The 22,688-nt window shown below is 40.6% G+C and overlaps 2 protein-coding genes across 7 annotated transcripts; both read right to left on the bottom strand.

The window, feature by feature from the left end:
* Positions 1-3,263: 3,263 nt before the first annotated feature.
* On the bottom strand, positions 3,264-9,333 carry LOC132846296 (uncharacterized). Of its 5 annotated transcripts, XR_009648485.1 has the most exons (17): positions 8,191-9,333; positions 7,986-8,091; positions 7,723-7,855; positions 7,533-7,595; positions 7,324-7,444; positions 7,078-7,174; positions 6,870-6,972; positions 6,644-6,784; positions 6,403-6,553; positions 6,017-6,111; positions 5,881-5,925; positions 5,372-5,750; positions 5,110-5,286; positions 4,872-4,984; positions 4,615-4,711; positions 3,682-3,951; positions 3,264-3,594 (listed from the first exon to the last, which is right to left on the bottom strand). XR_009648485.1 is itself a non-coding variant. In XM_060870965.1 (15 exons), exons 1-15 carry the CDS (start codon positions 8,273-8,275, stop codon positions 3,904-3,906), a joined length of 1,857 nt encoding a protein of 618 aa, XP_060726948.1. In that variant the 5' UTR covers positions 8,276-9,333; the 3' UTR covers positions 3,264-3,903. The 5 variants fall into 5 exon arrangements, 2 of the variants coding, with proteins under 2 accessions (XP_060726948.1, XP_060726949.1); XR_009648483.1 differs by lacking the exon at positions 4,615-4,711; XR_009648484.1 differs by lacking the exon at positions 4,615-4,711 and having other exon boundaries at positions 7,324-7,441.
* Positions 9,334-9,480: 147 nt separating this feature from the next.
* rps9 (ribosomal protein S9) lies at positions 9,481-12,347 on the bottom strand. 2 transcript variants are annotated; one of them, XR_009648486.1, is made up of 6 exons: positions 12,264-12,347; positions 11,558-11,670; positions 11,277-11,399; positions 10,936-11,122; positions 10,359-10,482; positions 9,602-9,741 (listed from the first exon to the last, which is right to left on the bottom strand). XR_009648486.1 is itself a non-coding variant. In XM_060871004.1 (5 exons), the coding sequence occupies exons 2-5, from the start codon at positions 11,652-11,654 to the stop codon at positions 9,564-9,566; spliced, it is 585 nt and encodes a 194-aa protein (XP_060726987.1). In that variant the 5' UTR covers positions 11,655-11,670; positions 12,264-12,342; the 3' UTR covers positions 9,481-9,563. The 2 variants fall into 2 exon arrangements, 1 of the variants encoding a protein (XP_060726987.1); XM_060871004.1 differs by lacking the exon at positions 10,359-10,482 and having other exon boundaries at positions 9,481-9,741; positions 12,264-12,342.
* Between the last annotated feature and the right edge of the window lie 10,341 nt (positions 12,348-22,688).

Here is a 22,688-nt window from a genome sequence, read left to right as displayed (position 1 = left end):
ACAGGCACAAGGGAAAATCCCTGGAGCTCGGCTAGTTAGCAATAGAAGACACAGTGACACTAATAAACACATCTGCCTTATGTTTCACAAAACACAGCTTTGTAGAATGATTTAATATAAACTAATGTGGGATATTTTAATATTTAATATAAAGAACATGGCACATACTAATTATCACATATATTACATAAATCACTTTCACAGTCTCACTGTCTACACACAAAAATCCTTCAAATCATTTCATTCTGATTGTCATTCTATTTCATACAGTCGGTGTTGACGTGTGTGTTTCAGACATGGTTTATCTACATTCTATTTATATATTTATCAAGTGATTATATTACTGTGTAATTCATTCTGCAGTCTCCAAGTGAATAATTCAATAAAAGACCAAAGAAAAAAAATGAATATTTGGTTAGATTTTGTTCCTGATAGAGAAAACTTTGAATTTTCTTTGAGCTGAAACAGAATCTGGGGGGGACACAGTGGCTTAGTAGTTAGCACGTTCGCCTCACACCTCCAGGGTCGGGGGTTCGATTCCCGCCTTGTGTGTGTGGAGTTTGCATGTTCTCCCCGTGCCTAGGGGGTTTCCTCCGGGTACTCTGGTTTCCTCCCCCGGTGCAAAGACATGCATGGTAGGTTGATTGGCATCTCTGGAAAATTGTCCGTAGTGTGTAATTGCGTGAGTGAATGAGTGTGTGTGTGTGTGTGTGCCCTGCGATGGATTGGCACTCTGTCGAGGATGTGAACACACCTGTACTCTTACTGAGCAATATGTGAAGGATGGAAAGGGGATGTTGACAGTTGACCCCTCTTTTGGTGACAATGGCATCTGTAAAGAGAGCAGCAGGAAAATGGAACAAGCAAGTGAACTTACGCCAAACAGCCAAAACCATCAGGGGCCCAATTCAGAAAAAAAGAACAGATGAGGAAATATGTGTGATAGATAAAGGTTTGTTTAAGACTAAGTAATTTTGTTAGGAGTATATAGCATATAATGAAATAGGCTCATATATCTCTCATGCTGTGCTATGTAGCTTTTGCTAACTCTACTACATTACCTATGGCATACTGTATATAACCTATATAGAATATTATATAAATAGTATAGAAATGATCTTTTGTTTTGTATGTTGAAACAGGTTATATCTTTAAATGGAATTAGTTCTTCTTCTGTTAGTTGATCAACTGTAGATTGTTGAGAATGACATGCATTCATTGTGTATTCACATAAATTGTGCAACAAATGCATTCATGGTGTCAGAGTAATATGTTAAATTTTGTGCAAATTCAGAAGCTCTGAAATATTTTGGAGCACCTTCTGACACCAGTCAGAATGAAGAGCCATCTAATTCTTCCTTAGTCAATCAGGTGTCTTGTCTGAACCTGAGGAAGATGATCAGGATTCCACTTCTTCCCAGCAGGATTCTTCAGGTTTGTTTGTGTGCTGAGCACCGTGTGTGTGTTGTATTAAAAAAGTTAATGTCTTTCAGCGAGATATAGATATATATATATATATATATAAAAAAATACATACATACAGTACTGTGCAAAAGCAAAAAAAAAATGCTTTAAACAAAGAATTCTTTCAAAAATGGAAGTGTTAAACATTTATTTTCGTAAATGAACAAAATGCAGTGAATGAACAAAAGAGAAATCTAAATCAAATCAATATTTGGTGTGACCACCTTTTGCCTTCAAAACAGCAGCAATTCTTCTAGGTAACCTTGCACACAGTTTTTGAAGGAACTTGGCTGGTAGGTTGTTCCAAACATCTTGGAGAACTAACCACAGATCTTCTGTTGATGTAGGCTTTCTCACATCCTTCTGTCTCTTCATGTAATCCCAGACACACTCGAGGATGTTGGGACCAGGGCTCTGTGGGGGCCATGCCATCACTTCCAGTACTTCCTGTTCTTCTTTATGCTGAAGATCTTGCTGCTTTATGCTGATAGTTCTTAATGACTTTGGCTGTATGTCTGGGGTCGTTGTCCTGCTGCAGAATAAATTTGGGGCCAATCATGCGCCTCCCTGATGGTATTGCATGATGGATAAGTATCTGCCTGTATTTCCCACATTGAGAACACCATTAATCCTGACCAAATCTCCAACTCCATTTGCATAAATGCAGCCCCAAATGTTCAAGGAACCTCCACCATGCTTCACTGTTGCCTGCAGACACTCAATATTGTATAGTTCTCCAGCCCTTCAACAAACAAACTGCCTTCTGTTACAGCCAAATATTTCAAACTGTCAGTCCAGAGCACCTGCTGCCATTTTTCTGCACCCCAGTTCCTATGTTTTCGCGCATACTTGAGCCGCTTGGCCTTGTTCCCATGTGGGAGGTATGGCTTTTTGGCTGCAACTCTTCCATGAAGACCACTTCTGGCCACACCTCTCCGGATAGTAGATGGGTGTACCTGGGTCCCACTAGTTTCTGCCTGTTCTGAGCTGATGGCTCTTCTGAACATCTTCCGATTTCGAAGGGTAATAAGCTTGATGTGTCTTTCATCTGCTGCACTAAGATTCCTTGGCCGACCACTGCGTCTATGGTCCTCAACATTGCCTGTTTCTTTGTGCTTCTTCAAAAGAGCTTGAACAGCACATCTTGAAACCCCAGTCTGCTTTGAAATCTTTGTCTGGGAGAGACCTTGTTGATGCAATATAACTACCATGTGTGTCTTGTTGCTGTGCTCAATCTTGCCATGACATGAATGTCTTTCACAACCTCACCTTGGTAGCAGAGTTTGGCTGTTCCTCAACCTACATGTGACCTTGATGATCATTAGCACCTGTTTGGTATAATTGGTTGATCATACACCTGACTATAATCGTGCAAAATCCCTAACTTTGTGCAAGTGTACCTATAAGAATTGATGCTGGTTTGAAGGCAAAAGGTAGTAACACCAAATATTGATTTGATTTAGATTTTTCTTTCGTTTGCTCACTTTGCATTTTGTAAATTGACAGAAATAAACACTCATTATTTATATTTCTGAAAGCATTCTTTGTTTACAGCATTTTTTCCCACCTGCCTGAAACTTTTGCACAAATATGTATTTGCATAAATTTGCATATGTATTTGCATAAATATATATTTATATACATATATATTTATATACATACATTATATATATATATATATATATATATATATATATATATATATATATATATATATATATATATATAATCATGTCACTAAACCAGAAAAATAATAGACAAAATAGAATAACTGTTTTTTTTTTTATAAATTCCTTTTATTCCTGTAACTCGAATGAACTGAAACACAACCCTGTTACTGTGAAACTCCACCTCCTGTAGTGTTGTTCTTTTATTTCAGTGGCAGTTTTCTGTATTTCGGTCCATAATGAACGAGTTAGAGAAAATTTCTCTGAGAGTACCTGAGGAAGAAACCTTGAGAGGAACCAGACTCAACATGGACCCCATCCTCTTGTGTGTGAGGCCAGATAGTGTGATACTAAATCCTTTGTCTTCCACAGCTGTATGCTGTAAAGTCCAATAGGACCAGTGGTACCAGTGGACCAGTGACAGCTCGATATTTCTGCAGGAGTGGCTTATATCCTATGCTTCCTAAAACACACAGAAGACAGAAGCAAACTTCAGCGACTTCAAAGTGTGAAGGTGGTGCAGAAACCTGGACTCGAGGGACTTCTTAACCTCGTAGTTCTTTTCAAGATGCACGCTGAGTAAGGACAGATGGCTCAGTGTAAACCCGCTGTAGACCATAGCTCTGTGGACCTCTCTGAGTGTGCTGTGCTAGCATGGGCATAGCTCAGCTTACAGTAGGCTGTCCCTGCTATCCAGGGAGGCAGAGTGGGCAAAGCCACACCTCTCATTATAAATTCACGGTCAATCATCTTTTATGGATAGATTTCTTTTTTAGATTTGTGTTGATGAAGTATCCAGATCCTGGCCATCAGTAGGGGCCTGCAAAGAAAAAACACACCATTAGACATCAAACTCTATAAAATCAATAAACAATAAAATCAGCATTTTCTCAGTTTACATTTTTTCTTTGACATACAGTAAGTCTTTGTAATATAATTTCACAGTAATCTCTGTTAGAGAACTCAGCACTGATCCAGTATGATCTCAATACTCTAGACCAGGGATGTCAAACTCAAATTCACAGTGGGCCAAAATATAAAACTGAGATAAAGTCACGGGCCAAACTGAATATTTATTGAAAAATGAACTGCAACTGATACGTAATGTTCAACCTTTTTCATATGGAAACAAACTTTAGTTTTGCTTGAACACAGGATTTGGAACAACCAGAGCTTGATATTACAAACGCATAAGAAATTAAATTGGAAATAAAAGACACATCAGTGGTGTTCATTTCTTATTTAAATAAATAAAATAAATGACGCCTCTCACTGGATAATTTTAAGTTCCTTTTTGAAGTGGATCTTTTTCAAAACCAACAACAAAACAACCAAAAATAATAATTTCATTCAATGAAAATCCAACTTTTTGACTCGTGTCTTCTTATGTTATATTCTTTCGTTACAGACACGTTAGCTCCGTTAGCACACAAGACAAACAGGTCTGTCCTTTATATTCGTGAACAGATAATCTGCCTCCCACCTGTCTTGAAAGCTCCTATTGTCCATCTATCGTTTGGCCATTTTTGTGGAGGGTGGAATTAACTTGCCCGATGTGACTGTAGCATGGTTGTTAACGACTGTCAACAGAGAATGGGGGCGCATTAGAATTTGTGCACATTAGATATGATCTCGTGGGCCAAATATAATTACGGGCCTGAGTTTGACACCCCTGGTCTAGACTAGGTCTAGAGTCTCAGCTCAGCATCATCAGATCTAATTCAGGTCTAATTCTCTCACCTGGTCTCCAAACTGAATCTCCTCCTTTAACCAGTCATGGCTCAGGATTTCTTGCAGAGTTGGCCGATCTTCAGGGATCAGATCCAGACACCACATGAGCAGGTTGTAGCACTCTGTATGAATTGATGAGACAGAGATTTGAATTCACAAACAAAAATAAATCATGTTTAATGTCATTCTTTTGAGGTTTACACTTTTGTTATACAGGAATCAGTGTGATGCTTCTCCAGTTTCTCACCTTTAGACAGACCACGGACGAATGGCACAAATGAGTCAATAATCTCCTCATCGCAGTAAAACGGCAGGTCTCCACTGACCAACTCATACAGGACTATACCCAGACTCCAGACAGTAGCAGGAACCGCAAAATACTGACTGAAGAGAACCCACTCAGGAGGGCAGAAAACCGGAGTTCCTGAATTAAAGTCAGAGAAAGAAATCCATCAGAAACAAACAGTTCTACACTGCACTCTATGACTCCATATCTGTTGTGAAATTACCAGAATAACTGTTGTACAGATCGTCCTTCATCAAATCACCACAGCCAAAGTCGATCAGCTTCACTTCCAGGGTGTCCGGATTGATGATAATATTATCACTTTTGATGTCGCGGTGAAAAACTCCACGATCACAGCAGTGCTTAGCAGCCCGAACTACCTGCCTCATGATCATCTGACACAATGCTTCAGACAATTGGCTTCTATAAATTTTACCAAATTTGAGGAGGTCCATGCAGGGGATGGGTTGTTCCAGCACCAAGATGAAAGAGGTGGGCGTCTCGAACCATTCAATCATCTCCACTACGTTCTCACAGACAGGAGGCTTAGACACTATCTCCAATAACGCGATCTCCTTAAACAGTTTGCGTGTCTGTCCGGGCTTAACACATGCACACACACACACACACACAATGTGTTAGCATTGGGTTTGCACTGCAGTAAGCAGAGATGGTAGAGGGTAGGAGAGTAGCTTTTCTGCAGAATCTCGGATGTAAAGGAAGTTTACTTACGATAGTGATGTACTGATTGTATTTGGTCACATATTTAATGGCAACCTGTTCACACAGACAGAAGAGAATTAATCATCTGTACAAGTCATCGTTTTATTAATGAGTCTAATTATATACGTTTACACTTAGTTATTACCAGCCTCCCGTCCACTTTACTCATTCCAGAGAGCACAGAGCCGAAGCCTCCGCTGCCCAGCGGACTTCCAATAATGTAACGTGACTCGAGTTCCTCTGTGTTACACACACACACTCAGCGGTTATTACATGAGTCTTTGAATCTCTTACACACTCTGCACATGGAACATCACAAAACGTCCTTTTTCACATTTCTGTCTATAGTCTAATGTCTATGTTTCTGTCTGGAGTCTACAATAACTTCAACATGGGGCAGATACAGTCATATTTTACAGGATATTTTTTTAACCCTAAAAATAAATCACCACAAAATCACATAACATCACACCAAGCATCTCTCAGTCTGTCTATCTGTATCTGTCTCTCTCTCTCTCATAATTAGCTCACGTTTGGACTTCGGATCTGTAGATAAACGTGCTCTGACTTGTAACATTTCAGTAAAAGGGTCAGCACTAGCTGTTTTCTCTCTGTGCAGCTTGTAAAGTTTCCGCAGCCAATTAGGTTTTTTCTCCTCATTTTGAAGCAGCAACTCACACAGCTGAAAACACACAGAGAAAGTAAACCAACATTGAAGAGTGTGTATTTGAAATTTGGAGGTATTTTACAGGACACCAGTTGAAGTCTTTACCCTTATAATCCGCTCCACATAGACGGTTTTGAAGCAGTGAGGTAATGTGAAGATCACAGCAGCCAAGCTCTGGCAGTAATTATACACCTCATCAGTAAGACCAACCTTAGCTAGCTCACGGGTGTAAAGGTACTTGAAGTGCTAAAGCAGAGAGAGAATATTCATTATCAGTGTGATGGTTACTGGTTAAATTGGACATGAAACAGAGAAGAAGAGAAATTCTAACCTGGAAGTACGGCTGGCCGAACCCTGAGGTCAGAGACAACACGTACTCATAGACCTCAGTTCTCTCCATCACCTCCCTCATGGCTGATCTATCATTTGGCCAACTGGTGCAAAGAGAAAAAAAGAGTAAAAAAAAGAGTCAAATAAGGAAACACAAACACCAAACACACGTACCCGTACACAAACACAGACAGACACAAACACAATACCTTTCGGTTCCAATCAGTTTAAATTGTTGCCGTGATCCAAGCTCCATTTGTGCCGCCAAGTAGCAGATATGTGCTGCATAGATCCATCTATTGGAGGCTGAAGATGAAAAATGAAACAGCATGTTATGATCAGGGGTCTTAAACCTCTCCTCTTTATAAGGAACACTGGCTCATTCTAAGTTCTCTAATCAGCCAATCAAATTTCTGAACAAAAAATAAGGTTGTTCCAGTGGAGCATATCCGTACCTAAATTATCTCCCATTTTAATAATGGCTTCTCTGTGTTCATCTTCTGGATCAGATGAGGACAAAAGCAAGGCCAGAGGAAGACACCAGTCCTCACTTCCTATTCTCCTAGCACGTCCCTGCTGTAGCAGAAAAGGTCATGTTAGTCCAAGTAATTCTCACTATCACAAGACACACAGTACAGGCACATGGTGATGCTAGAACACTCACTTGTCTCCTCAGACTGGCGTAGCCTCTGAAGAGCAGTGTGGAGATTTCAGCCATCATTACTCTCTGGAAAAGAAAAATTTCTTTAACTTGATGTCTACAGAACGGATATTTATTCTTCATCTATGAACGTTTTGTTGTTAATCGTCTCGATTAAACCGTCATAACATAATAAACTCCAGCCTGCACGTACCCCATTCTTATTACAGCAGTGTTCCATAATCAGCCAGAAAAAATAGGTTTCCTCAGGTACATCCTGGTCTAGCAGACACTCCTGACATTTCCACCGGATAAATCTGATCAGATCTTCCTTCTGCAGCTTAAGACTGGAACAGATGTTGGAACAGCTGGTTATATGTGGACTACTGAACGACACACAATTTAAACACCTGATGATCTGCTTCAGAACATTACTGCTGAAACACCGAACATGTGAGAGGAGAAAGAGAGACTCACCTTAACAGAGGGCCAGGAAACATTACGGGTTCGTCAGACTCATCATCGGACTGAACATCATAGCGCAGGGTGCTCGACATCCCTGGAGTCTCATTCTCAGTTAAAGCTACACATGAAGCACAGAGTAACAAATGTTAGTCATCAAGGCTGGAACTGGATCCTAACTCATACATTTAGAAGTTCAGAAACAGATCAAAAGCTCCACCTGTCCTGCAGGGATGATGATCAGCTCCTTCTTCATGCTGAGGTGAAGAAACCTCTGTGCTTTTTGTCAGCTCGTGTTCACACATCACGTTCAGAAACTTTTATCTATCTCTGGAAAGAAACAGTTTCTATGTTTCTAGTTGTTTATATGATGACGCTTTTCACGCGGTTCTTTCGTGCTGAACTTTAGTGACGGTCCCTAAGCTTTCAGTGAGAAAATGTTTTCCTCCCTCCGGAGTTTGGATGAAACGGGTGGAGTTTTAGTCCCAGTAAAAATCCCTAAACTAAACCTAAATTAATGCCTGAAGTTAAAAGCGCTAGAAAACCTCGAACCCAGCGGATAAATAATCCATCAGAGGAAACAATAAATAGCGGAGGAGGATTTTTAAGTTTATTCCGAATCCGACAACGAAAGATTTCAGATTTTAGAGAACATTTTAAAGGCATTTCCACGTTTTGTTGAATGAAATCTGAGCAGAAATCTCTTACCCGAAGGTCTGTGTGAGATTCTGTAGAAATTAAAGATTCTGCAGCGAAAACGGGCTACATTCTAGAGCTTTGTGACGTCATCGACGTTCACAGGCCACAGAATTAGAGTGAAAAAGACTTTCTCTGGAAAACAAAACCTGCTGCAGTTTTCCAAATAACCTTTAAATGTGAAATATGATAACATTTATCTGGTCAATTATTTTGTCTATAGCTTCAATAAAACTTCCATTTTTGTAAATAATTGCATAAAGAGAAAACTTTAGTACCATAAAAAAAAAAACAAAAAAAAAAAACACATTAATGCTTCAGGTGCAACCTGAATCTGAACAGAAACTAATGTGGTGGCAAGTTCAACACAATTCACACATCCACTGTCCACATTTCAAATCAGAGCTGTTGATCCATCAGCCTCAAAATATTTTACACATGTATTTAACTGAAAAGTTGTGCTTGTGGTGTTAATGTTTTAACCAAAAAGACCAATTTAATGCCTTCTTAGTCCAACAGGCATCTTCTATTTAACAAAACATGAACAAGATTAAAAGGCATAGAATTACCATTCATGTCCATGTTTCTACACCATATGGCCAGTTGGTTTCCATGAAACTGCATGTTGGATTCAACCAGAAACATCTAGCAGATTTAATTTCCAATCAACACACAAACCTTATAAATGCTTTATGAAACCCTTTATGATTCTGTCTGCTGACCACTACATTCAGACTGCTGCTCATTAACAGGGACAGACCTTAACTGAGTGTTAAACCCGATTATGTTGTAGTGAAAAACTCAGACCAGGATGTGGGTCAGAATTCTGTTTAATGAAAGAAAAAACAAAAAGAAAGATCAGACAGCAGCATCCATATCCCTGTGTGCTGATTTAGTTTAATCCTCCTCCTCGTCGTCTCCTCCTCCTGCTCCACCCTGGCCCTTCTTAGCGTTCTTTCTCTTAACACGGCCGGGACGTCCTCCTCCATATGGAGAGCGCAGGGAGAAGTCAATGTGCTTCTGACTGTCTAGGCGCACCACAAAAGATGGGATGTTCACCACCTGCTTACGAACACTACACACAGAAGCAAATCATTAACACACTGTACTGTAACCAGTCTAATCACATCACTGAAAAGTGCAATCCAAGTTATACTGAACAAAGCAGACCTTCACTTGATTCAGGGGACAAAGAATCATGGTGGAACAGGCAGTTGATTCAACAAACCATTTCCAAACAGGTCAGTTGTAATTGAATTTGAGTCAGTGAGTAATAAAATCGGCTCACAGTGGGCGATTCAGTGAGTCTTCCCCAAAATATTACAGGGTAGATAAATTGATCTTTGGTCCTGATCAAGTAGCTCTTGCCAGAATCTGAGTGGTTAATTCAGTCAAGTTATAGGCAAAGTGAACTAGGCTCTAAAGAATCATTAGATTCCACTCAAATGGTTCCAAATAAATGAATTAATATTTAACTTAATTCTGAAAAGTTGGTCAGAGCTGCACAATCGTTTTAAAAAAAATGGACCATGTCATCTTCAGCACACAGTCTAATCTCTCACTCAGGCCTCATTGACGAGGAATTCGTGACACCACGGTTAATCTGACACCGTTTGTTTAAATCATCGGCTGAGAGTGAGAGTGCCACCGTTAGCTTTATAGACAGTGCATGTTTGATTCCAGGGGTGTTACCTGATGTCTGCAAATGGTTCCGGTCCATACACCCAGCTCGGGGCTCGACACATTAACACAGGCAAAGGTATACGGCTCAGTGCCGAATTGACCTTGCAGAAATTTCACTTGTGCTCAGCAAGGGCTAACAAGACAGGAAGCACAGCCTCAATACGGAAAGTAAACCAACTGTGCCAGAAATTATATAATTCTCTAGTGATGCCTTCACCCACAGACTTTACAGGATTCTCGAGGTCTTTTACACAGCATTGTGACTGGTGATGCAGCCAGTGTCATGGTAACAAAATAAGGATAACATTTAGGTTTGGTAAATTGTTTAGAATCATCCTTACTGTTTAGGGGGTTCAAGGCCACCTCCCAAATCACAGATTAGTATTCTATCTAGTCAATGCTGGGATTTTAACAGAACATGTTCAGTGAAAATTGTATATTTAGCCTAGTTACATCATAAGATCAGGTGATGCATGTAGCACACCAAAATGCATAGCATGCTGTTTAAGACATTAGAAGTAACAAGTGGATGGAAACGTCACTGGAGTAGACCTGCCTCGTCAGTGTGCCTGATTAGTGTTCTTACCGGATGTGTCTCTGGCGAATGAGGACACGGGCATGATGGATGCTCTTGGCCAGGCCGAGTTTGAAGACCTGAGTCTGGAGCCTGCGCTCCAGAAAGTCCTCCACCTTCAGACCCAAGATATAATCGAGCTTCATCTTCCCTTCGTCCAGCACACCAATGCGCACTAAACGCCTCAGCAGGGCATTACCTACACATAGTTCTTTAATTATAGCAACGTATGCGTAACTTTGCAACAGGTAACAGCACATTTGAGGACTGGGACTGATGCAAACAATACTACAAGTTAGGGTGAACACCGCTGTGTAACTACATAACTTCATGGTAACTACATAAAACCTCACCCTCGAAGAGACGCCTGGGATCCTTCTCATCCAGAGTGAGCAGCTCTCTAGCAGCTTTACGAATTTTAGCCAGAGTGAACTTCACCCTCCAGACCTCACGCTTATTCCTCAGACCATACTCCCCTGTAACACACCACAATACAGGTCAACACATCAGTAAGCTGGAACTACCAATAGGTTATCAAAGTTTAAATCCCAGGTCCATCCTCAGCAAAGATAATACCACACTACTAGGAACACCAGGTGGAAGTACATGATATGAATCTGAAACAAATCCTCACCTATGAGCTTGAGCTCCTGGTCAAGACGAGACTTCTCGAAGGGACGACGTGGAGTGACGTACGTCTTACTGCACACCCAAGTGCGGGCAACCGGCATGGTGACTTATCCACACCTATACATACAAGGAAAATAAAAGGAGTTATTTAAAAAAAACTTCTGAGAGAAAAAGTTCTCATCTAAAACAAAACTCAGGCCTCATTGACGAGGAATTCATGACACCACGGTCACATCTGATAGGGATAACTTTAAAATCATCAGCCATGAGAGAAAATACAAACTACTTGCTTTTTCCTTTAAAATAACCCTTTTATAAAATGTTTAATTAGCATGGTTTAGCCACGTGCTCCCTCTTACAGCACTTCTGACAAATTAAATAAAACAGTAATACACAATAATGAACCAGGAAAAGGTTTAAACAGTGACTTGTGACACTTTAAAGCTTTAACCTGAAAATAAAGCCAAGGTTAAGTTAAGACTTCATTGTTAAGCCCGTCCTCAGTAACACAGCTACGCTGAAGCTAACAACATGGCGGCTGAAGGCCCAAGTCTCTCTCTCAGCTCTATAATGTTCTAGTCACACACACAGCTCTGTTCACAGGGAACACGGAGAAAAATAACATTTAGACTAAAACATTCAAACGAAACCCAGCGAACACTGTACGAAGGTAGAAACGTGTCCTAAATCAGCACAATGTCAGTACCCACCTGTCCTCCTCAGAGTCCAAATGAAAAAGAGAGCGAGCGGAAGTGACTGAGGGCTTTATAAGATCTACGTGCACGCGCCCCGTGTGCGCCACTAGTGATGCGCATGCGTACATCTAGTCGATTTGTTATACCGAGACCCCGTCTCATGTCCTGTAGATGGCGCTGTGTTCGCTGTCTTCACTGCGAAGGCTGCGCAAGCAAATGCTACTGAAAACAAATACTAAAGAAAACATGAAAATTCATGTAAAAGCTGAACATTCGTGCAAATACAGAAACAAAATTGTGAAAACACGTGCAAATACTGAAGAGAGAAATGTAAATACTCGAAACACGTGCAAATACTGAAGAGAGACATGTAAATACTGAAATGAGAGTGTGTGTGTGCCCTGCGATGGGTTGGCACTCCGTCCAGGGTGTATCCTGCCTTGATGCCCGATGACGCCTGAGAGGCACAGGCTCCCCGTGACCCGAGGTAGTTCAGATAAGCGGTAGAAGATGAGTGGGAGAGTGAGAGAGAAATATACATGTAGACAACAGCAAGGGGATTCAGCACCATTCTGTGATGCCATTCATGTAGAGAGCAGTATACTGCAAAAAAAAAAATCTCGATGGAAAATTACTACTATTACTACTACTAATAATAAGTAGGTCTGATGAGCTGAGTAACAGTTATCACATTAAGCAAATTATTCATCTGACCCAGTGCTTGAAGCTAAAATGTCTCTGAGACCCTCTATAGGATGCCCTTTTTTATTTAATCTTATTTCAGAATTGCATTTTATTTTATTTAACAAGTTACATGAAGACACTAAGCCTAGGATAGTCATTCTCATAAAGGTAAAACCTTTAGATTCATTTGAGTGTAAATGACTAAGCTGATGCCCTGCGATGGGTTGGCACTCCGTCCAGGGTGTATCCTGCCTTGATGCCCAATGACGCCTGAGATAGGCACAGGCTCCCCGTGACCCAAGGTAGTTCGGATAAGCGGTAGAAGCTGAATGAATGAATGAATGAATGACTAAGCTAATGAGTTCAGCTTCTTGTCCTAGATAATTTTTTCACACATTTCTCAGAAATATTTCTGTTTTACAGTGTAAATTACAAGTGTATTTTCTGGGTTGTTGCAGGGTTCATTTTCAGTTAACACAAAGACCGGAGTCTCCATATCAATCATCAATGTTTCGAGTTTTTATTATTGTAGTATTAAAATCTATCATTGAACAGAAACAAAAAGTAAATGTGTTACAGGAAACTCTGACTTCATTCACTGAGTGCTGGTGAACTGTAACCATGTGAAATTACAGGAGATGACATCTAGATCCCCAGATGAACATGAACAGATTCTCATAAAAATGTTTAGAGGTAAAGAATATATATATTGTGATATAATAAAGGTTAAAATATTGGAATATTAAGATAAGACTGGTTTTAATATCCAGTCCTATTACTCAAACCCATCATGTACAGTTATATTGCTTCACGCAAGTATTATAATAACAATAATAATAATAATAATAATAATAATAATAATAAATTCGTTAGAGTAACAGTAATAAAATTTGAGCTGCACACAGCCAGACATTTTATACACAACACATTTATCTGTTCATCCTTTTTTTTGGGTTTAAAAACATTTTACAATTTTGATTTCTTATAGTTTAGTTTTACTTCGCTGGAGTTGGATGTTCTGTTCACCAACTGTGTTAGCATTCTCAGTGCCATAGCTGTAATAAACAGAGAAGAAACTCATTCATACACAGTGCATAAACTCAAGGCTCATCTGGTGCACTAAATTATCAAGTGGATGTGTGTGTGTGTGTGTGTGTGTGTGTGTGTGTGTGTGTGTGTGTGTGTGTGTGTGTGTGTGTGTGTCACATACCCGTGATGTTTCTTATACACCACTATAACAACTCAGCTGAGGAGGAAGAGGAGGACAAGACTGATGAGGCTGACGATCAGTGGAGAACTCATACCACTCATACCATCTGAGCAAGAGAGAGACAGAGGGAGCGAGAGAGAGAAAGAGAGAGAGAGAGATGATGATAATGATGATGATGATGATGATGACTATGTAAAGAGAGTCTGGAGATAGTTATATACGACTGAAACTAAACTGTGAGAAAGCGAGAAGCTGTTCCTTGTTCTCATTCATGTTGATATCTGTGATACAATCCTCTATATCACATTATTATTTTAATTTTGTTTCAAGTATAAACGTTGCTCATGCTGGCTGAGAGACAGGACAGCTTTGAGTTTTTTATTTTTTCTTAAAACATTTTTGGAGTCTGTCCTAAAACTCAGAAATAAATAAACTACTAAACAGTAATGATACTATAACATTATGACATTGTCATAATACTACTACCACTACAACTATTAATACTAATAAATTATGGATAACGTCCTGGATGTGTGTACTGTATGTGTGCTTGTGTGTAAACTCTCCTGGTTTCTACCATCAAGCAGCTGAAATATCTTACCGTTCGTCAGAAGATCACCCTTTTCTGATTCACATAGACCTGCTGAAATACAAACACACACCAGACATGAGACATACACACACACATATTCTTTATAAACTGATATAGACTATATTAATGTACCTGTGCAGTTGATTACGCGCTCCTGTGTAAAAACAGTTAACAAATAATTACAATCAGTGCTGATAAGGAAAATTAAATTATTATGAATATAACAAGAAATAGTTTAAAAGAGACCGCAGACATACCCCCCCAGACAGACAGTCCTCTCTGACCCATACACCAGAGTCTCGACTCTTCATGGTCAGCTCACTGTGTTGGTATGAAACAACAGTGTTGGGATCAACATTACCTGAATTGTCCACTACCATCGTGCTCTACTTACACACACACACACACACACAAACACACACAGAGAATGTTTTATACATTCAGGTGTCTTATTGTTTGCTCTGTTGTGTGTGGCTGTGTGTGTGTGTGTGTGTGTGTGTGTGTGTGTGTGTGTGTGTTGAGGATGAATGAATCCACATGCTGCATTTAGACACAGCTTGACTGTGATCTGAAAGGCATGGTGTGTTTTGAGTTTCACAAACATGTCACCCACATCCTGCATGAGCCAGGTGATGGAGCAGTCAGGAGACACTTCACCCCGGAGCTTGTAGACCAGAGAGTTGTTTTTATTGCAGCAGTGAAGTTCAGGTAGCACCAACTTCACCAGAGAACACAAACACACACCTACAGAGAGGAGCAGAAGAAGCTCAGTGTTCTCTAAAAAACAATAAGAACCTTCACTTAATGCCACAGTGCAGTGTATTTCACTCTTCCACACAATTATTCACTAGATAGAATAAAAGACTAAATAAAATACAGCTAAGACGTTGCTAAAAAAGGAGAAGGAGTTACTCAATTATGACGTCATTAGTTAAGGCTATGCACTTCCGTTTTTTGGATCATTTGGATGTGTGTGTGTGTGTGTGTGTGTGTGTGTGTGTGTCTTTTACAACTTGAGAAAAATGTTAAACGCCAAAAAAAGGCTGTAGTTAGATACAGACATCTAGATGTTGAGTTTGTATTCCACTCAGTGCTAAATCAAAACTAATAAATAAGGATAAAAATGTTATCATTGTTATCCAACACGAAACACTTATGCAAATAAAAATACAAGTTTTCTTAGATCATGACTTACTGATCAGAATAAACTAACCTGCTCCTGGTTCTATAGATGTTGAGTAAAGTTATTGTAAAGTTGCAGATACTCACAGCAGAGCAAAGAAGAATTAATCCACCACATGCTGGAGGCAAGTGTGTACAGTACGTGTGTGAGCGCGCGTGTGTGTGTGTGCGCGTGTGTGGGTATGTGAATATGAATGCAACGTGAAGTGAGTAACCAGTTTCCGGTAAAAAACAAACAAACACCGCTTACTGTAAAATGATTCTCTGACTGACAAAACCAAAGTGTCTCTATAGTGAAATCACATCCGCCAATTCATTCACCAATGAATCGAATACTAAAGAAATCAGTTCCTTATGTAACCCTGAACCGCATAAATGCAGGAAGATTATGACCGGTGTTGGTTCTTTTTCTTGAAAATGGTTTGATTAAAAGCTTAATAAGGAAATATTGCACACGTGCACTGAAAACCAATCAAAACACAACATCAGCAACCATACAAGCATTAAAACTGAAGATAACTGTCACCTCAGTGTCAAGTGTGAAAGACAAAAGGAGGTGAAGGGAAGTTAAAGAAAAAAAAACCCCACATACATTAAATTAGTAATAAACTGTACACACAGTGGCACAAACTGTGACGGTACAGACTATTGACTCTGACACTGTTGCTAGGCATCATAAACACATCTTACAAACACACTTTTCCTGGAAAACAGCAGGTTGAGTTGAAGTTTGAAGTCATGTGCAGTATGAAAACTGTGCAGAAAACGAACTCATAACCACAGCGAGAAACACCTTCAGTGTGATTAATATCTAAATGGAAGATCATTATCTTGTACTTTTTATGCCTTGTTCAATGTTTACCTTACATTGGCACAGAAATGAGAGTTGATGTGTTTACGTCACACAAAACTTTAAACACACTTCAACTTAGAAAGAAGGAACCCAGTCTTTGGCCTTTAATATTATATGAAGTTGAAAGTGAGTTTCATTTCTACCAGTTTCATAAACTCTCTCTCTCTCTCTCTCTCTCTCTCTCGCTCTCTCTCCTGTTTTAATGTCAAAGCACTACACATACAGACGTATATTATCATGGCATTGATGATGTTGAGAGGACTGTGTCTAGGCTTTGTTAATAAGATTAATTCATGTTTTCCTCCTAATTAAACGCTTACACACAACTGAATCAAACACTCGACTCATTTGGGAAAAAATAATGACACATTACAGTCACCTAATAGAGTTGAGTCAGTGAGTAGATGTTCTTTGTGAATGACACACACATGCACACACACAAACACACACACACACACACACACACACACACACACACACACACACACACACACACACACACACACACACACATACAATGGTGGTTAGACCATTTTGCAAAATGAGCTGTACAATGTCTGCCTGATTAAGTGGGTGTTATGTGACATGTCCAGAAAACTCCAGGCTCTTTAGGGTTTTTCCCTAAAGGAGGTCGGACAGCCTGAAGGAAGTAGCTCCTCCTCATTCTGTCTGTGTTTACTATCATGTAGAGGAAGTGCTGTCCTGAAGGCAGCAGTGGGAAGAGTCCATTGTTCAGGTGGCCAGCGTCCCTTACTATACTCCTGGTCTTGGTCAAAAGCCACTTTCTATAGATAGATGGCAGGTTGGGGGGCAGTACAAATAATATGTTCAGCTGATCGCACAACACTATGGAAAGTCACCTGTCTGGTGCTGTTCCCAATCCAGGCTGTGATGCTTCCTCTCAGGATGCTCTGAAAGGTGCAGAAGGTCCTTAGCACTTGAGCAGTTTAAAGTCCTTTAAGTGTCTGAGATGATAGAGAATCTGCTGGGCCTTCTACACCACAGTGTTGACGTGACAGGACCATGACAGGTCCTGTGTGACGTGAACACCTAGATACCGGAAACTGTCTCTCCACTGGTCTCCTGTTGATTGTGAGTGGTTGGTATCTCCTCTCCTGCTTCGTGCTGAAGTCCAATATTAACTCCACTGTATTGGCACATTTTAATAAAGATGAGCCGGATACTCGGCTGAAACAAGTATCCGGTACGGATAAAGCACTTCTGCAGAGTACGAGTGTTATACGAGTAATACGAGTCAATATCTGTGCTCGGGTTGAATGAAAATCATCATTGGGTAGCTGATTGTGTCAGCGTTCTGTGATAGGCTAGTCACAGCGCCCCTCCCCTACACACATACAGATGTATTGTGTTGCTGTGTCTCGCTCTGCTCACTCACAGTCACACACAGAACAGCTCTCTGTCTCTCCCTCAGTCACTCGGGTTCGCGGGTCTTTTCCGTTAACGTTTAGGGTTTCTTCAGCTTTTTACTTCGGGTTGTAACGTTAATAATACGTACTTACTAACCAGTAGAGGTCTGGTAAACGTGGGTTCGTTCAGATGTGGTGCTTGCTTGGTAGAATGCGACTCGCATTGCGTCTCTGCCTGTCGGAGATTTTTTTTCTTTTTTAAACCTTCAGCTGTGTAGTATTTTCGTTTTGCAATTATATATATATATATGACGTGCATTGAGGTGAGAGGAATTAAAACAGGCAAGTAGACTGTTTACTCTTTATTTAACAACAGCCGTGCCGGCCACAACCTTCATCAGTCAAACTCACCTAATTAGGAACAACACACTCCCAGGAAATCCCTCCGCCTCTAAGCGGGCACTATTTATCATAAGTATATGTGCGCTGCACAATATACTACATCCTCCTTTCTTATAATAAAAAAAAAAAAAGTTAAAAGCACGACCGGGGTGCTGTCTATCTCATCCTCAAGACTGTCCGGTTCAGTGTACACCTGAACGTCGCTAGGTGTCTTCCTTAGGTGTCTCCTGTTGCGTCTGTACTGTTGTCCTGAAGATGTCACTACGTCGTAGGAACGCGGTTCAGCACGCGTCGCCATGACAACAGCAGGACGCCATCCTCGTTCAGTTTGCATGTGAACAGTCCCACCTGACGACAGCAATGGAAGTTTCTTTGTGCCTCAGTTGTAATAAGCACGCAGTCTTCTTTGGAGGTCCTGAAGAGTAGAATGTGCATTAGTTGGAACTGCAGGTTGGAGCACTGTGCTTGAGCTGGGTAAAGTGCTTCTCAGGACCCTGCCCATAAGCAGTTGTGCAGGAGAATAACCCATACCTGTGACGGGTGTGTTCCTGAGAGTTAGAAGTGCTAGAAATGGGTCAGTGTTGGTTTGTTTGGCCTTCTTTAACAGGTGCTTAACAGTCTTCACAGTTCTCTCCGCCAGGCCATTTGACTGCGCATAGCCTGGGCTGGAGTGAGTGAGCTTAATTCCCCATGCTGTGGCGAACTTTCTCATGTCTTGGCTTGCAAAAGGCATATGGTCGCACACAATCTCTTTAGGTATACCCATTCTGGCAAATATCGATTTCATCTTGTTAACAACTGTTTGTGTCGTCTTGTCACTGATGTTTTGTACTTCCGGGTATTTGGAAAAATAATCCACAACCAGAAGAAATGAGTGACCATTGATTTCAAATATGTCAGCTCCTACTTTCAGCCAAGAAAGCTCTGGGATTTCATGTGAGATCATCGGCTCCCTCTGATGGCGAGGCTGGAACTGCTGGCAAGTTGCACATGACTCCACCATTTTCTCAATGTCTCTTGTCATACCTGGCCAATACCAGTGTACTCTGGCTAGAGCTTTGGTGCGTTGCATACCTTGGTGTGCCGCATGCAGCCTCTGTAACATGTCTGACCTCATTTTACTCGGTAGAATAATTCTGTCTCCCGCAAACATTATTCCTTCTCTTATTGACACCGAGTGTCTAATAGGCCAGTATTGTGTCGCTTTTCTGTCAACTTGTTTTCTGTGATGTGGTGTGGGAACTTAGAGCCCGTCTCCAAGTCGGCACATATCAGGGTGAATTATACTGATATACTTTATAATGCTTTTATGCTATATAATTGTTACTTAAACTTAATTTACTGATAGCACTAACATTAATACGAATTAAAACAATGGGAAAACTCCTCAGACCTGGATGAGAATGAGCAAACTTCTTTATTGTGGTCAATCAGCTAACAATTCTCTAAGAGAAATTGCCAATTTGAAAGTAACAAAAGAAATCCCAAAAAACCCAAAAAGAAAAAGCATCTTCATGAAGAGCATCGGCATGCAAAAAACAAAAACCCTCCGGACGGACCTGCAGAGTTACAGGATTTTTTTACGCATACACATTTGGCCCCAAAAATTCTCCTCTATATATACGTTTCCACGCGCCTCCTTATCGGTCCCCCCCTCACAGACCGGTTTTCATATCACCTTTTCATTATGTCATCTTATTTACCGGAATCATCTCATATGTTTTTGTAACGTCCTGTTCCTTGCAGTCCCCTTGTTTTTCCTTCACCTTTTGCCCATATGCCCATTTATGGATTTTCCTCCCCTTAGTTCCCCGGGACCCAGGCCCGGGAGCCCAGGCCTGTGACCCTGGGTCTTCTTCATTCGCCATAACAATTATGCCTAAACAACAATTTTTGTTATTAAAAAGTGTGCTCAAAAAAGAGCTTCACTCCCTGGTCAAAGTTACATTTGCCTCTCAGTTTTTTTTCCGTGCCAGACATCCTGAAGATTTAATCCTTCATTCAACTACAATGGGTAAGTTTCTCCTTTGCTATTTTCTACTACACATGATTTTTAATAATTATAAGTCACTCTATGAGTCTGATTTATGTCAAAAGTTATTATGTTAAAAGAAAGCTCTTATCTAAATTATTTCTCATACAAGAAAGCTCTTATCTATTTGTCATCTTATATTGTCACTATTGCTAAACTCCTGCTAAACTCTTACTGCTATACTGTTGTCATTATTATTAAGCTATTGCTACTATAATGTTACTTGTGTACAAAAACAATGGAGTTCTTTGCTGACTCCTCTAATCTGTTAACTGCTTGAATTTAGATATGATCTCATACTATGATCTCATGCTATGATCTCAGCCTGTCCTTGCTCAGGCTCGGCTTGTTTACACTTATCTCAAGCTTCCGTTCCTCTATCTCCTCTAACTCCTCTTATCTCCCTTCAGACCCTTCGCATCAGCCAGCTCATCCTGGTTGCCCCATCATGTCCTCACCTCACCATCCTCGTCCGTCTCTCTCCCCAAGGCCAATGGCCGCTGATGTCATGGAAAGCTATCGCCGCTTCCAGCTACTTCATATTACCCATGAGCCCATTACGTGTCTGGAAAAGCTCTGTTCTCCTGACCTCCCCGAGCATCCTCATCTGCTGTTCCATATTGTGAGAGGGCCTCTTACTAGCACGTCCTCGACTCAAACCCCTCTGCCTAACCTCGTGGATCAGAGAACCCAAACTGATGGCTGTCCTCATGTTGAGCTTTGCAACCCTGAGCTCGGGACTCCCGCTTCTCCTCCTCCTCCAGTGCCTCATGCCTATATCCGTCCTCTCAGTCCTGCCTTGGCATCTCCTCCCTCTGATTCCGGCCCTGGAACCCCAGATTACATTCCTTCTTCTCCCTCTGATTATGACCCTGGATCCCCAGACTATTCCCCTACTTCGCCCTCCGATTACTGAGAATGTTTATAATAACCAATAAACCTATAACCATTCCCTCTGACTCCAATGTGGTTCTTATTTATATATATATATATATATATATATATATATATATATCTAAAATATATATATATCATATATATATATATTATCTTCAATTAATCATTACACCACGTCTTAATAATAATAATAATTATATATATATGTAATAATAATAATTATAATAATATTATAATGTAATGTGTATTCTCCTAAGGTTCAAGGATTTTTCACAACAGTGGCCAACCGTGCCTGTGAATGTCCAGCAATATTTGTAATATGATGTCGTTTTGTGTCTCATGCTTTAACTGCATCAGAGTCTCTGGGCTCAAGGCCTCTGTTGGCTCAAGGGCATAGATCACTTTTTCATCAAATATATCATCTTGTCTCTGTTGCTCATGTGTCGTTGCTTGTGAGAGTGTGTCTGCTATCAGTAGCTCTCTGCCTGGCGTGTAGATTACATTCAGGTCGTAGCGTTGCAGCTGAAGTAGCATCCGCTGAAGTCTGGACGGAGCTGTTCCAAGTGGCTTTCTTAAGATTGCTTCCAAAGGTTTGTGATCCGACTGCACATTGACCTTGACTCCATAGGCGTATTGATGAAAACGTTTCACTGAAAACACAATAGCCAGAAGCTCCTTCTCTATCTGTGCATAGTTTTTTTCTGTGTCAGTTAGAGCTCTGGATGCATAGGCGATAGGATGTCCCTCTTGCATTAGACATGCGCCTAGACCGTCCTTGGATGCATCTGCTTGTATCACGACAGCTTTCTTTGGGTCAAAGAATTTAAGAACAGGGGCTGTTACGTGCGCATTTTTTAGGTTCTTTACGGCTTCCTCATGTTCATGTTGCCATTGCCATACACTGTCCTTTCTCAGCAGTTGTCTCAGCGGCGCTGTGGCTGTCGCTTCTCCGGGTATGTATTGTGCGAGATACTTGATCATCCCAAGCATGCGTTGCAGTGCAGGTTTGTCTGTGGGGGATGGCATGTCAACTATTGCCTTAACTTTTGCACTGTCCACTTTGACACCCTCTGATGTCACAACATGACCCATATATTTGACACTGTTCACCTTGTATTGGATCTTCTCTATGTTGAATTTGACATTAGCTTCCTTTGCTCTAGTCATCACTTTTTGCAGAATTTCGTCGTGTTCATTTTCCGTGGATGCAGCGATAATCAT

Source organism: Tachysurus vachellii, chromosome 5, assembly GCF_030014155.1.
Source record: "Tachysurus vachellii isolate PV-2020 chromosome 5, HZAU_Pvac_v1, whole genome shotgun sequence".
Taxonomy (NCBI): Eukaryota; Metazoa; Chordata; class Actinopteri; order Siluriformes; family Bagridae; genus Tachysurus; species Tachysurus vachellii.
Note: the sequence above shows the minus strand (reverse complement) of the source record. Positions and strands in the feature narration are given on the sequence as shown.

What these genes read in the sequence shown, in the direction of transcription:
- LOC132846296 (XM_060870965.1), bottom strand. Translation starts at nt 8,275, where the DNA reads ATGTGTGAACACGAGCTGACAAAAAGCACAGAGGTTTCTTCACCTCAG. An exon ending in ACTGCTGTAATAAGAATGGG is followed by an intron (nt 7,596 to 7,722) that starts GTACGTGCAGGC and finishes TTTCTTTTCCAG; the next exon opens with AGAGTAATGATGGCTGAAAT. An exon ending in TAAAATGGGAGATAATTTAG is followed by an intron (nt 7,175 to 7,323) that starts GTACGGATATGC and finishes TTTCATCTTCAG; the next exon opens with CCTCCAATAGATGGATCTAT.
- rps9 (XM_060871004.1), bottom strand. Translation starts at nt 11,654, where the DNA reads ATGCCGGTTGCCCGCACTTGGGTGTGCAGTAAGACGTACGTCACTCCA. An exon ending in CCAGGAGCTCAAGCTCATAG is followed by an intron (nt 11,400 to 11,557) that starts GTGAGGATTTGT and finishes GGTGTGTTACAG; the next exon opens with GGGAGTATGGTCTGAGGAAT. An exon ending in TCCCAGGCGTCTCTTCGAGG is followed by an intron (nt 11,123 to 11,276) that starts GTGAGGTTTTAT and finishes AACTATGTGTAG; the next exon opens with GTAATGCCCTGCTGAGGCGT.